At 53.4% G+C, this 14,807-nt stretch overlaps 1 protein-coding gene across 2 annotated transcripts in view; it reads right to left on the reverse strand.

Annotated features, from left to right (window-relative positions):
• Positions 1–14,807, reverse strand: part of Col27a1 (collagen type XXVII alpha 1 chain) — a 118,580-nt gene that overhangs the window by 49,480 nt on the left and 54,293 nt on the right. For both annotated transcript variants that reach the window (XM_026782238.1, XM_013348212.2), the window contains exons 15-23: positions 10,588–10,641; positions 10,034–10,078; positions 7,213–7,266; positions 6,104–6,157; positions 5,425–5,478; positions 2,572–2,625; positions 2,405–2,458; positions 1,322–1,366; positions 180–233 (exon numbers count right to left, since the gene is read on the reverse strand). In XM_026782238.1, the coding sequence (XP_026638039.1) occupies positions 180–233; positions 1,322–1,366; positions 2,405–2,458; positions 2,572–2,625; positions 5,425–5,478; positions 6,104–6,157; positions 7,213–7,266; positions 10,034–10,078; positions 10,588–10,641 (468 nt within the window). The remainder of the gene's footprint in view (positions 1–179; positions 234–1,321; positions 1,367–2,404; positions 2,459–2,571; positions 2,626–5,424; positions 5,479–6,103; positions 6,158–7,212; positions 7,267–10,033; positions 10,079–10,587; positions 10,642–14,807) is intronic.

The raw sequence follows: 14,807 nt of genomic DNA on the forward strand, positions 1-14,807 counted from the left end.
GGCTGTTGGACACTGTGGCTGTATCTACTGCTTTTCCCTCTTCCGTTACCAATACCCTGGGATGAATATGGACCACTTTTTTCTCCCACTTCACAGGATTCAGGGCTTGTCCTGGGGCTTTATATGTCAGACTCGCCCCTCTCCCTCCACCACCCCCAGGGAGGCCCACATCTCCTCACCTTCGAACCATCCGGGCCAGGCTTCCCAGGAAACCCTTTCCTTCCAGGCTGACCCTGCAACAGACAGGCACATGAAAGGGACCAGCAGGGACAGTGCTGAGGGAGGCTGGAGAACTGCAGAAGTCCAGCAGATGGAGGAACAGTGATATAGAAATCCAGTGTCAGCAGGCATCCAAAGAAACTCAGAGATGGTCTCCAGCTGTGTGGCCTCCGCATTGCTTCCCCAGTCCCTGAGCTGAGCTGTCGTAAGTAGGGACAATGACCCCTGCTTTTAATGGGAGAGGACAGGGGGAGGTTGGGCAGAGGACATGGGCACAGGGTGATACAGACTTCCAAACATGGTCAGAGAACTCTGAGACTCCAGGGACCCCTTTGGGAGGGTCAGGTGGGAAAGTCTGCTTCAAAGTGGCCATGAGATGTCACCTGCCTTCACCAGAGTCTGTGTGACACATGGTACCATCACTCTCAAGTGAGAACCCAGATGACCTCACCAGAGTGACACCCACATTTGTCCACCCTCACGCTTTGCTTCAGGAAGCACAGTGATTGTGGGCACAAGATTTCTGCCTATGAGAAGCAGGCTTATCATTAATTTCCACTGAATTGATATGCACATGTAGAGTGTGTTGGTTTTAATCATTCACATATTCACAATAAGATGTGACTCACACTAGCAAATGCTCTTGGGTACCTCATCCCTCCTGAGTATAAAGAGATACTGAGATCGGAAGCCTTGTGGACTGCCGGCCAGCCCCGTCGCGGTAGCACAGACTGCTGGCCAGCACCGCCACCGGCAGCACAGGTGGGCAGGTGGTATGCAAGGAAGTTGGAAGCTGGGGAAAGAATGTGTCCCTAGGTTCTGGGCATCCACACCATATCCTAGCTATGGGACCCAGGACCGGACCTTCCACTTCTGCAGCCTCTGATATAATAACTGAGCAATGTGGGTGGCTCCTGGAAAAATCCACAAAGAAACAGCCACATAGAACCCAACAGAGTCAAGCAGGCAGTTAAGGCCACCAACACTTGCCCTCAGTATCTGTGTTCTTTGACTAGCCAGAGGCCTCCCTGCTGGCTGCCCTGCATGTGCCCACTAGCTCAGTTCCAAGAAGCCTCACCTCCTCTTGGTCAGCAACACTCACCTCCAAGCCAGGGACTCCTGGTGGCCCCGCAGGTCCTTCATCTCCCTGGAGCAGAAGAACACAGGAGAAAGACAAAGGAGAAAATTAAATGGGATTCTGGGAGAACCTGTGCTGTATGGAGGGAAAGGTGCAGAGTGTGTAGAGTCCTGGCAGGTGGATGGAGCGCCCGGCTCAGAGTCTGTCCCCACCGTGTCCTGGGTATCTGGTGAATGAGTGAAGGCCTCATAAGCGCAGAGCCTGGCTTTGCCTGGACAGCTACATGAGCAGACAGAGGCGTGGGCTGCAATGTCTCTCTCTTCTCTCCCCTCTATTCCTGTTCCTAGCTGTGACTCTCCAGCCCTCCACAGGTCACAATACCCTCCAGGTTGATCCTCTTGGCAGCCCGTGCCTGACCACAGGCCCCTCAAAGCAACCCTTTGGAAGTATCTCCAGCTCCCAACTCCACACAGCAATCCTGGAGCCAGCCCTGGGACACTGCCAGACCCACACCCAGCTCAGGGAAAGGATCGCATCATCAAAGGCTTGCTGTGGTTGCTCATTTTCCATGAGCTGTGCACCACGATGCCAAGCAAGGCTGAGGGCCTCGTGTACGAGCAAAAGCCAGGCTGCCTGTGGAAGGCCCAACAGGTCCGAGGCCAGCTCCTTCCCACCAGGTGCAGGTGAACTCAGCTGACATCCTAGCTGGGTAAAACATGGCATTCCCATGATGCCCTAGTGTCTCCCAGGAGTGTATCTGAGAATAGCATTGGATCTGAGCATGGACTCTGGCCTGAGGCACACCTGGGTTCTAGCCAAGGCCCCGATGCTACTAACATGGGGCCTGGCAGTCATTTCCCTCCCTGGATCTCCAAGAACCGACTTCTAAGAAGGGGCCGACATTTCCTATCCTCCCATATAAACTGTGACAGGTGTGGAAGGACCTGTCCCACCAGGTCAGAGAGGACTCACAGGCAGGGTTGTAATGGAACAAATCTGGAGTGGCCCTGACCCCAGCAAGGCTTTGCCACCCTGGACAGAGCCAGCTGGGTGCTGGAACAGGCTAGAGAAGACAAAGAGGGACAGGACAGGACAGAGGCATCTCACCTCAGCACCCAGCTGCCCAGGTGGTCCAGGAAGGCCTCGGGCTCCAGGCTTACCCTGGGGAAAGAGAACAGAAAGAGTCTCAGAGCTATCACCTCCATCTGATGTTGGCAGCCAAATTGGGCCATGAGATCTCTTCGGGCAAGGACCTTAGGTGGGAGAGAACTCACCTTCATGCCTTCAGGACCATTGTCCCCCGGGGGACCAATGTCTCCTGGGAAACCCTGTGCGGAAGCAGAGAGCCAAGTCCCCTGGGCTGCTGGGCAGGTGACTCCCAACCGTGTGCCACGGGTGTCCACCCTACCACTGTTGCCATGTGACCCGAGGTAGTTCAGCTACTTGATCCCTTCTCTTCAGCCCCCAAGTCTGACCTTGCAGAGTGGCTCAGAAAACAGAGAAGGAACTGAGTGTAGTGATCCCAGTCTTTAATCTTAGCACTGGGAGGAGTCAGAGACAGGAAGATAAAGAGTTCAAGGTCATCCTTAGTTATATATTAAGTTCAAAGACAGTCTGCTGCAGGAGCTGTGTGGAGCAAGAGGTGGGGCAACAGAGATACAGAAGACCATCCAGGAACGTGTGAAGGCTGTCACACATGGTCATCTGACTCAGAGAATGGAGTCCCAGGCTCTGTGAACAGTGAACCCCAAGTCAGCTGCCTGGCCTGAGAAGACTTACCCATGAACCACATTCATTCCGTGGGCCATGACTTGCCACATTGGTTGTGCAGAAGCAACTGTTGACATCCTTAATCATGGCCCCTCCTGTCAGAAACTAGACTTCCTAAGATTCCCCACCGCAGCTTTGAGGGCCTATCCCGCTGGGTGATTGTGCTCCAGACAGCTTAAGTCTGAAGCAGAGAGGCCCTTTGACCTAGCTGTCTCTACTGGGCCAGCTTCTGCAAGCCAGCGTGGAAAGCTTCTTTGAGTTTTATGTGGAATACCTCCGTTCATCCAGCCTAGAAAGCCATGAGCTTAGGACAGCCCTACTCCTTCCTTCCATGACTCTCTATGACTAAAACTCCTTTTCTTCTTTGTTTTTATGTTAGTTTTTTTCTTTTCTTCCCTTTAAACTCATACTACTAATTTCTGTTAAATCCTTTTTCCTTTTTTCCCAAATGATTATTATTTTCTTTGGAAGTCTCACTGTGTCATCCAGACTAGCTTGGAACTTGCTATGCACACCAGGCTGGTCTTGAACTCCCAGAGATCCCCCTGCTGCCGCTGCCTGAGTGCTGGGATTAAAGGTATGTGCTACCAAACTAGACATGCAGTCCTGAGTTTGGAGCTAGCACACTGAAATTGAAGTTCTTCAAAATGGGACCCAAATCCTGTCCTGTTACTCCTTCTCTGTGTGATGGGAAAGTTACTCAGTATCTCTGGGCTTTGGCCTATAGAGGTGTTTTAGGGCAAATGCCTCCCAGGGCAATGCTAAGGTTGAAATGAGTGATGGAAACCAAGGGCTTAGATTGGCATCTGACGGTGAGTGCACAATACAAACTTGTATCCACAAGAGCTTGTTTTGGGAAACCACCCTTGCCTGGGGTTTCCCTTCTCCCGTGGGAACACAACTGCCAGGGTGCAATTAGGTTCTGGTATTGAATAAAGGAGGCAATTCAGTCCAGAGACTGTGAGCAGGGGGTCCCTCCCCACTCCTGAGGGCCAGGTGCTAACCAGCAGACACCAGCACACTCATGACCCAGCCAGAGTCTCCCCTGGCCATGGAGTTGGCCAAAGCAGCACAAAGATAGGCCAAGCAGACCCCAGAGGGACCTTGGGAGCCAGAATCAAGCTGAACTGCTACTGAACAGTGACCCTGAGGCTCCAAGTCTTGTTTTCCCATCTGTAGAGAGAGAGGCAGGGCTCTCCCACACCCCACCCATCCCCTGCCATGGTATGGCAAGTTCCCTTTCCTAGCTGCTACCCAGCTCCTGGTCTAAGAAGAGCCTCATCTCTCCATGAGTTTATGCTCAGGAGCGAGCTTTCCTTCCTCATTGGCCAGGCTGCTGGGAAATCCAGACTCAGGAGTCTCTTTCCACATTGAGCAGTGAATGGAGGAGAAGCCAAGTTCATTTGTCTAAAGATAGGGCTGTGTCCTGGCCAAAGTCAACAGAGCAAAGAGTCAGACTGTGGCTTTAGGAAGCATGTCCTCATCCACTGGGGAAGGCTGAGTGATCTGGAAACCTTGGGCGAGCCTATAGGGCTAGGAGCTTCCCTTGGCTGCAAGAACCTCATGGAGGACCAAGGTCCTGAGGCCAGGGAGCTCCAGGAAAGGGTTGGGGGCCCTGGCTGGAGACTGGGTGGCAACAAGCCTGTGATGCGTAGAAACCCTGGTTAAGGTAGCATACTACTGTTAGAGGGGACCCACTTGGTATCTATGATCTAGCTATGAGACGGTTATCACATGTATCAGCAACTGCCACATGTTCTCCACATTCCCCAGTGCTTAGCTGGTATTACCATCCTTTTTTGTTTCACATTCTTCAGCCAATCCAGAATCAGTGGCTCCCTGCCCTCTCCACCATGTCTAGGAGCTCTGAGCCCTGAGGAGTGGCCAGGGAAAGGAAGGTTCAGAGGAGGTCCCTATGAGTAGATCTACATCTCCAAAAAAGAGGCAGCAGTCCTGGAAGGCTTTGGAGATGGCTCTGTGGGAACCCCAAGTGTCAGGATGGCCACCACTAGGGAAGGGCGCTGAGGTTAGCTTGGGGAGCCCCTGGTGAGACAGGCCAAGCCGAGGAGGGAAGAACACAAAGGATACCGATCTGTGGATTTCTCTTCTTTTTGAGACAGGGTCTAGCTACGTAGCTTAGGCTGACCGTGAGCTATCCTCCTGCCTCTATCCCCATAGTACTGGGATCTGAGCATGCAACACTGAGCCCATTTCTAGCCTTGGCCTTGTCTTTCATTGTGTATGTTATCTCTAGCAACTCCCTCACCATCTATGGGCACAGCGTCAAGTCTTAGTCAGATGTAGGGGGTGGGGGAGGGAGGCAGAGACAGACAGACAGACAGAAAGACATCACGTACCTCAGGACCAGGAGGTCCAGGAAACCCAAGAGCACCTTTGTCTCCAGCTTTGCCCTATGGAAGACGTAGGATCACCACACAGGATCAGCATGGCCCTAGCTTCCACCAACACTCTATCCTCAGGTGAGGACAGTTAAAAAGTTCTGGAACTACAAAGTGAGGTCTGCCTAGTAGGCTAAGCAGTCACTGCAATGTCTTCTGCTATATGTACCAGTCCTGGAGACCCAGGCAAGTCAGCCTTCAGAATCTAAACTTCCACATCTAGAAATGGAGGTTGCCAACATTGCCCACCCTCGTCTCCTTGGATATGGGCAGTGCACATGTAAAGAGAGTGACCACAGATGTGACCGTGCTAACACTGAGTGACATGAGATAGGTGACATTAGGAGTGTGCACCGGCACGCAGAGTCTGCTTGCACTTAGAGTCCATTGGTGTGCAGGACCTGGGGCCAGGCTAGGACCCAGCATGACTCCTGCACCTTAGCTTCAGAAACTCCACCCAGGAAACTGGCCAGTGGCCATCTGTGCCTCACTCTGCTCCACTCCAGGACGACTAGAAGGCAAACGGAAGTCTTGGCTGTGCGTGTCACCCCAGCCATGGTCCGTAAGTAAGTGCAGGGTACTAGCCTCAGTATCCCAAAGCTACAGCCAAGTGGACAGATGAGGAAGAGGAGCTTACCAGAGGCCCTGGCTTCCCTCGGGCACCTGGTAACCCTGGCAAGCCCTGACTGCCCTGTGAAAGAGAAAGCAAACCGGGTTATCAGAGAATAGCTGTGCCAAGAGCGACCACAGTCCCCTCCTGCCAAGCCACCTTCAGGAAAGATGACCTTGCTCCCCCATTGCAGGCTTGGGCTGAGCTCATACTTGTTGTACCCCAAGACCTGGGTACCAGGGTTGGGAGCAGCCCTGACCTCCAGTATAGGACCCAGGGAATCCTCGTCCATACCAGAGCACTTGGGTATCAGAACCCAAGAGAACAGCCTGGCCTGTGTGTTATAACCTAGACATTGATACTGGGTCAGGGCAAGCCAGCTAGGAGGAAGGGAAGGGGAGGGGGGCTGGTCAATATCTAGGCTTGGTGGACTGGCCAGGAGGGCCAGATGTGGACACATGGTCAATCCAGGCAGAGAAGCCATTCTCAGCAGGCCACAGTTGGCCTCTGGAGATCAAGGCCGCCATGGTTCATCAGTTGTTCCTTCTGTCAGCACAGCTAGTCCCTCCCTCCCTTCTTCCTTCCCTCTGGCCAACTTGTCCAGAACTTTCTGTTGAGCGTGGGACCCGAGCAGAGCTGTCAGGGTAGCTAAGGGCCCTGTTCCTCATGGAATTCAGTCTGTAGGAGGTTAAGCACAGGTTCCCAAACTAGGGCGAGTATTGTGAGTGAGAGACAGGCAAGGGCCCAGCAGATTAAGTCCACTTTCTGAGAAAGTAGGAAAAAGGCATCTGAGCAGGGCAGTGCAGAGGCCGGGCTGGGCTCAGAAAGGGAAGGAGTGTGTTCAAAGACCCCGAGGCTCCCAGGACAGTTTAGTGGTTCCGAAACACAGTCACGGGAAGGAGAAAATGTCAGAGGGGCCCAGAGACTGGGGTCCTGTGCCGCCAGGAGGAGCACCAGGACGTGCTCCTAAGATCAGCTGGGAACCACTGACAGTGTATGCGTCCTCAAAGGACCATCTGGGAGCAGTGAGAAGAACAGGCTGAGACAGGTAGCTGTGGCTAGGAATGAAGTCCAGAGGCCACTATGGCCAGCAGAATGAAGGCAGAGGTGGGGCTGGAGGTGTCGGATAAAATTACCTTGTCTCCTTGGAAGCCAGGATCTCCTGAGACACCTGGGAGCCCTTGTTCACCCTGAGTACACACCAGCAAAGAGATTATAAGGAGGTGGGGCACGCAACTCCAAGCTTTCCCTGGACAAAAGACCCAGGGAGCCTTGTGGAGGCTGTTCTTGCGGCCAGAGCAGCCTTGGCTCCAAAGCACTTGAGGTCCCATCCCCTAGGTAGAGCGAGGATTCTTAGGGCGAGGGGAAGCCTCCCACTCCACAGCTGCCCAGAGCACTGCCGAGGCCACCTGACCCCAGTTTTCCTGTAGACCGTCTTCACCCTCCAGGCTCCTCTGCAGCAGCTGATGTCAGCTGAAAAGCTGCAGGACCGAGCTGAGCTGCCGTGCCTGCTGGGAGCTGCCAAGTCTCCCTGTCTTCCTTCCGTACCAGCAGCTGGCTTCTAACTGCTTTGAATCAGCTATCGTGAGGGACTCCAGCTAGCTGGCTTGTTAGGTCTGTGTGCAACAGGAATCAAATGGGCCCTGACTGAGCTCTGGGTGGGTCTCTTCAGAAGGCTTGTGACAGGATTCCTCTGCTCTTCATGGTCCAATTCTGGTAAATGAGTTGTCCCCAGGCCAGCTGGAAAGCTGCCTCCCCTTTGGGCTAGAGCCATCTCGAAGCCCTTAGCCTACTAGCCTGTAGCCATAGCCTACATTTCAGTAGCTTACTTGCTCTGGTCACTGAGACCTTATGAAGCTCCAGGAGCAGGAGGAAGTAGAAGTCTCAGAAGACCAAGGTGCAGTGAAGGCAGTGACTTGGCACGCGACTGAATCATCAGAACAAAAATTGGAATTGAAAGCTTTTTTTTTTTGAACTTGCTTTGCTCTTTGCTTTTTGCTTTTGTTTGTTTTTGTTTTGGGGGAGCTCATACAAGGTTATAGAGTTTAGGGAGGTATCCTCTGTCTGTCTGTGTGCCATGTGTAAGAAGGGATGAAAATATTTAAATATGAGAGAAGGAGAGCCTAAAAGTCCTAAAAGGAAATCTGGAGAGCCAGACTGAGCAGGAGGCCACTCCAGGTTGCACTGTGGCTGATCTGAGAGACTGACTCAGGGCCAGGTGGGGTCATGGACAGTCAGAATGAGCAGAATATAGGGGGCCCTGGCCTAGCCGAGGGGCAGGGCAGCAGCTCTCCCTAAGGGACCGTGAATGATGTCCTCCTCCTTCAGTTTGTTTCAGAGCTAAACATCTCAAGTGCCCCTGGCGGCTCCACCAGAGACACCAGGTTCCCTTAGGTCCGTGTTTTCCGGCATTGCACACTGACGCCAGCCCTGCCCTGTCACCATGCAAAGCCCTCGGCCACAGCTCCATCTTCCGTTCTCCACGGCCAGGACTTCAGCTATTCCACAGAGCTGACGTCTCCAGCCTCAGAACAGACAGGAGGGTGTCGAAAGCCAAGGCACCGCCACAAGTCCTTCATTTTAAGAGGGCGAGACAAAAGGGCTGGGAGGGTACAGGCAGAGTTTAGAAAGGCAACAGAGGCATATGCATGATGGGAGAAATCAGAGAGCTAGCAACAGGTAGAAAAAGAGCTGAAGCTACCCCATCTTGCTGGCTGCCTGAGGAGGACAGAACAAAACCATCTGGCTCTATTATTTTTTTGGGGGGGGAGTTGTAGTAATATTTCATTTGCATTTTAATAAGTAAAGCTTGCTTGAAGTTCAGAGCATAGAACAGCCATATGATCAGTCTTACAGACCAGGCAGTGGTGACACACTCCTTTAATCCCAGGAGCCACGCTAGTTTGCCATAGAAACCGGGCGGTAGTGGTGTGTGCCTTTAATGCCAGCACTAGACAGGAATATAAAATGGGAGAAGATAGCTCTCAGACACAGTCTAATTCTGAGATTCCTGGAGGCAGGATCGCCATTTTGGACTGAGGTAGAGGCAAGAGCCAGTGGCTGGCCGATCAATATTGTCCCTTCTTTGGGACTCAGTCTCCACAGTTGTCAGTTGTAGGTTCTAGAGCAAGTGATTTCCCAGAGCCTGTCCACTCGGATCTTATGACTTAAGTTCTGTTCAGTGGCGGAACTTTCTGGGAAGCCAGGCCTCCAGAGGACACAAGAGCCCAGGTACAGGCACAGGTGCCTGGATGAGGAGAGACTAAGCAGTGAGGCCATCTCTTGTGGATATTCAGGGGCACCCCCAAACGTGCTACATCCCCCTTTGGCTTCCCGGCTCACATAGATTCTGTTCAAGGCACAGCACGCCTGTTCTTGCTGGATGTTTGTCAGTCCAAGGCTGTGCGACCTAGGCTAGGTGTTACCTGTCTCTGGCCCTGGGCTCACCTCCCCTTTTCAACAAGGTTTGGCACAGGGCCGAGACAACAAAAGTCCAGTGGCAGGGTCGTTCAGCCTAGGCTTCACACAGGGTTTCAGCCTAGCTACTCTCTAGGTCTGGACTCTCAGAGCCACATGGAGATACCCGTGCCTGTGTGGGCTGGTCCTGTGATGTCTCCCTCCGTGCTCTGAGGCCATGATCCCTGCAGGCCTTACTGGCATGCTCTGCATTTGAGATTGAGGTTAGTCTTGACCTACTCCAGACCCACGTCTCCACAGCCCCTCCTGCTCTATCTGCCTCAACCATCAGACTCTACAACTGTTCACTTGAGCCTCACACACCAAGAGAGCAGAAGCCAGAATGGTAGGCACAGAAGACTGCGAGAGAAGACAGTGTGAGGTGGAGGAGCCAAGCCATTGCAGGTACCGGGGGAGGGGCACGAGGTAAGGCAGGAAGAGAGTAGTCCGGTCACGGGGGGGGGGGGCACGAGGTAAGGCAGTAGGGAGCATTCCGATCACCTTATCACCTTTCTGTCCGGGCTCCCCCACGCCGCCCAGCAAGCCCTGCAAGACAGGCCAAGGTCACAGAAATCAGGAACTGACATGCTTTAAGATCCTGAGCTGGCCCCCCCCCCCCAGCTGGGGCAAAGTGGCAGGGATGCCCACCTCACAAGGGAAAGGGCTGTGTGATGAGCTGAGAGAAGCTGCGGCACCCCATCCCTAAACTAAACCCAGAGCAGGAGAGGCTGACAGCAAAGGGGGCCTGAACTGGCCTTGGCCAATCTCCTCCACTGTGTGGACCAAGCTCACTGCTTGCCATGAGGGTTTCTACATCACTGGTCATGAGTCCCAAATCCCAGAACCACATTGGCCTCCCACTCAGCTTGTGGACTTTGTGTCCAATAAAGATGTCGAGCTAAATGACACACAGATGCTGGCCAGCTCTCAGGCCAGAGAAATGAGCTCCCAGTCAGCCTTTCCCATCTTCCTTCTCAGTGACATCAGACAGTGCCTTCCTTCTGGGGTGCCCAACTGGGATGGGACCTGAACTTGGGAGCCCACATTTAACATACCTTGATGCCTTTGGGTCCTGGGTAGCCAATTGGACCCAATGCTCCCATGTCACCCTGAGAAGAGACAGAGGGGAGAACATCATGAGAGGTGTCTCCAGGGGCAAGACCCCAGGGACTTGACTGAAGATACAGTCCACACCCTTGGGCTGGTCTTGTACTTAAGAGAATTCCAGTTGGAGTCAGAGCTGGCTACAAGACCTGATCTTGGTCACATCTGGAGCTGTTACACCCCTCCCAGAATTCTCATATCAAGACTTCTGCCCCCTCCATAAGGAGGGCAAGGATTTTCTGCTCTGGGGCTGCTGCAAGAGTTAAGGGCATAAGGGATGAGAAATATTTCATGTTCCCCAGGGTAGCTGACCAGCTCCTCGCAGGGCAACAATGACATTCTGGGTGTTCTATTCTGTCTATGGTCCCCAAGATGCAGAGATGCCTCTTGTACCAGACTGGGCATCCAGCTTTAGAGTCAGGAACAATAGGGCCTCTGGGCTCGGGCGGTCCAGTGGCCCCAATGGCGTACTCCACCGGGGTTCTAGATGGCTGGACGGATTTCACACACCAATCAGCTTGGCCCTCTGCCCCTAGCACTGTTCCAAGGAGTAGCAGAGTTAGCAGGTGAGAGGTTGCCTGGGGCAGTGTGGGTTGTCACAGCTTAAGAGAGGTTATTGTCATCTAGCAGATGGAGGTCAATCAGAGGCCACCCAAACCCTGCAGTACACAGAGCAGAGCCCAGCAAAGGGTAAGCCAGCCCTAGATTCAAAAGTGCTGAGGTCAGGAAATCCAGGCTCCTAGCAAAGTGGCTGAATTTCTTCATTCAAAGCCCACTCCTTGTCCTCAAATGTCACTCCGCTCTCTCCCTCATAGCCACCCCCAAGGTTGGCCACACATGGAGCTGTTCCAGGAAAAACACCATTCTTTTCAGCTTGCTCATCTTCCCTCACTGACCGAAGGGCCTGCTGTATAACTGCAGTCAATGTATTTGACTTCTCTGGACATCAGATCCCTACTGCCCTGATTCGGGCTCTTTGGACATGGTGGCCAAGGCTCTGACATTGGAGCACAAGGTCAACCTTGGAGAGCCATGCTGTAGAATTTGACCCTGTGTTCCTGTTGAAGCTGCTAGGGACACCTGGAGTGAGAAGAGAGGCAGCAGCAGAGAGCTGCAGGAAAGCTGTGGACATGAAGACCAGGAGTGGACAGGAGCTCAGACCGGACATGCCCATCCCTCTCCTCCTGGAGCACAGACACCGACCCTGGGCTTCCTGTAGCCATAGCAAGCATGACTTTACCCAGAACTGCCACGTGACAACTGGGCTCAGCCTTCATTGCTGAGCCTCCACTAGCAAATTCTGCTTTCAGTGTTCATCAAGAACAACCCAGTCTAACAACGACCTTCAAAAGACCACTGCAGGGCACAGAGCCAGAGTCTCTGACTCTCCTCTAGTTCTCACAACCTTGGAAGGTCATTTTACTTTTTTAATGGTTGATGCACCAAAGAAGAGACCAAGAGGCCAAGAGGCCGGTGCTGCAGTCACGTACAGTTCTAAAGTCTTTGGAGAGAAGCAAAGCTCATAGGCAGAGTTAGGAGAGAAAGCCACCCTTCCAAGGCTGCATTTAAAAAAAAAATTCCATGCTGTAAGAGATGGATGCTCCCTAGGCTATTGCCAGAGGACAGGGCCAGCCGGTAACTCCAGGACCTCAGGCTGCTTTTCCTGTTGCAGCCTAAGCTAAAGGCAGCTTTCTGGGGACTAGAATCACACAGGCTAGGTGATGAGCATGTGGGACAATGTGGGTGTTGGAGAGGGGGCCTGGCATAGACACACATCACTCCAAGGGGAAGACATTGTGACGGACGGACCTGAGAAGGGAGGACTGTGGCTGCAGACTCAGGGGAGGCAGCAGCAGTTGCAGAAGGTAGGTCTTAGAAATACGGAGTCCCAGATTGGCCTACAAACGGAAGGGAAGGGACTCTGCAGGCCACTGTTCCCAAAGGACATCTCACAGAGGCTGACTGCCGAGTGTTCCCGTAAGAACAAAGACCCTTGTGCTGGAACCATGCCTGTGCACCCAGACACTGCGCTCACACCGCCCCCTTCCTCTCAAGGCTCCACCAAGATCACAACCAACACAGCTGGAAGCAAAGTGCCCCTGCTGTGTATCCAATTCCAGGGGCAGCTGCCCACTCTCCTTAGTCCAGTCCTCTCTAGCCAGACTCTGGAGCATGGGGCTGGGGCAGGCAGTTGACCACTGCTCACCCACACAACCGGTATGGCAGTCACAGCTGAGGACAACGAGGGTCCAGGAAATCTGCCCTGGAAGTACCAAGTCAGGCAGAGGCAGGACCAGACCTCAGGACTGTCTGTCTGTCCTGGTGTGATTCCACGCTTACAAGACCTGGGGTAGCTACCGACAGCAAGAATCTAAGACCATCACACAGAAATCCAGATCAGGATCTGCAGGGGACCGTGGAGGAAACCTGTGGGGGTTTCCAACGCAGGACCCTGTCTCCTCCCAAGGTACCTTTCCTTCCAGCCTTGCAGCTTCTCGTTGGTACATCTAGCCTGTACTGTCCCCAGTCCCTGGCTCACCTGTGTCTTAGCTTGGTGCGCTGGGCAGACACTGACACCTTTGCTCCTGTAACAGCACCACTACGTGAGCCCAGAGCTCTGTCACCTCCCTGCTCTAGGGTCTGAAGTCAATGCCTTCTGTCACAGCTGTCCCTGTGTAAACACTAAGATTGCATGTGCTCACAGGCAACCACCCTACTCATCACAAGCCTGAAGCCAGGCCCCTGGTCAGAGGCCTTTCCCCGTGACACCCATATCCGGCAGAGTGGGGCAGCATCACAAGCAGTGTGCCTTACAAGTGCCTGATGAATGACTGCATGAAGACCCCCTGTCTTGCTCACCTACCCACCAGGGAGCTGCCTGAAGAAAACTGAGACTCTTGGGGTCCTAGGTTAGGGACAGGAAAGGAAACTGGAGGCTCTGATCTTATACCAGAGCAGCACAGCCTAGCCTGTGTCCCGCACACCCCATCTCTGTCTGACACAGAGGGGGCAGTGAGGAGCTTGAGTGACATGTGCAGGCAGAGCCCTGGTTTATGGGCTGTGCAATCTTAGGTAGGCGTCTTGCTCTCTCTGAGTCTGTTTTCTTCCCTACAAGATGGTGATGAGCTCTCTCTCCAGGGCTGGTGTGCTCATTTAATTATGATCAGGGTCAGGCATGCAAGGGCTGTTAACACCAGCTGACCAGTTTCTCCACACAGAGGACAGCAGTGTCTCAAATTGTGGGTTTGGGGACAGATCACAAGTTCTTTGGTTCTGTTTAAAGTCCCTATATCTCTCTGAACAGAAGATCCAAAAGAGGTTCTTGAGGTGTAGATTCTGAAGTGGGTAGTTTCCCTGCAGGCCAGCTACAAGCCTTGATGACACTGAGAGGACTGATTCTAGTGCTCTCACTTTGGAGATGGCAGGGAGCCACTGGGGACATTCATGGGTCATTAGCCAGACACCTCCACTCCCTAGAGGGCAAACCAGGGCAGGGCATGGCTTCCAGAACTCCAGCACAGCAGACAGTGCGCACGTGCGCGCACACACACACACACACACACACACACACACACACACACACACACACGGGGTGGGGCACACGGACAGAGGCAGGTTGTAGGCCCCAAGAGAGCAGCTTCAGTTGACTCCCGACAGAGGGTTGAGTATATCTTGGTTTTTACAAAAAAAAAAAAAAAGACTGGCCACCAAAGCCTGGAATCCACGTCCCCCCAACACACACACTTGGCTTAATACACATACGTTCTAGAAAACCACTTATGACTCAGTTCCTCTTCCTCCTACATCTCAAGACAGACTCTCTTTCCTTCCCACTTCCCCAGGAAGTCTCTCCTTCAGGTTTCCACTCACAGATCTCCAGGACAAGAGGGGGCACTCGCTCCGAGTTTCATGGTGGCCTGGTGTTAGGTCCAGCCCAGTGACCCCACCTAAGACGCTAGAACGAGAGGACTTCATTCTGGCAGAGAAGGGAATATGGAAATGGGCAAAGAGTGGCTGACAGTGGCCAGTGGAGGACACAGGGTGAGGGAGGCAGAGGGAAGAGAGTCCAGGTGAGGAAGGCTGGGAGAAGAGAGTCCAGCTGAGGGAGGCTGAGGGAGGCTGAGGGAGGCTGGGGGAAGAGAGTCCAGCTGAGGGAGGCTGAGGGAGGCTG

This window comes from Microtus ochrogaster, chromosome 10, assembly GCF_000317375.1.
Source record: "Microtus ochrogaster isolate Prairie Vole_2 chromosome 10, MicOch1.0, whole genome shotgun sequence".
Lineage (NCBI taxonomy): Eukaryota > Metazoa > Chordata > Mammalia > Rodentia > Cricetidae > Microtus > Microtus ochrogaster.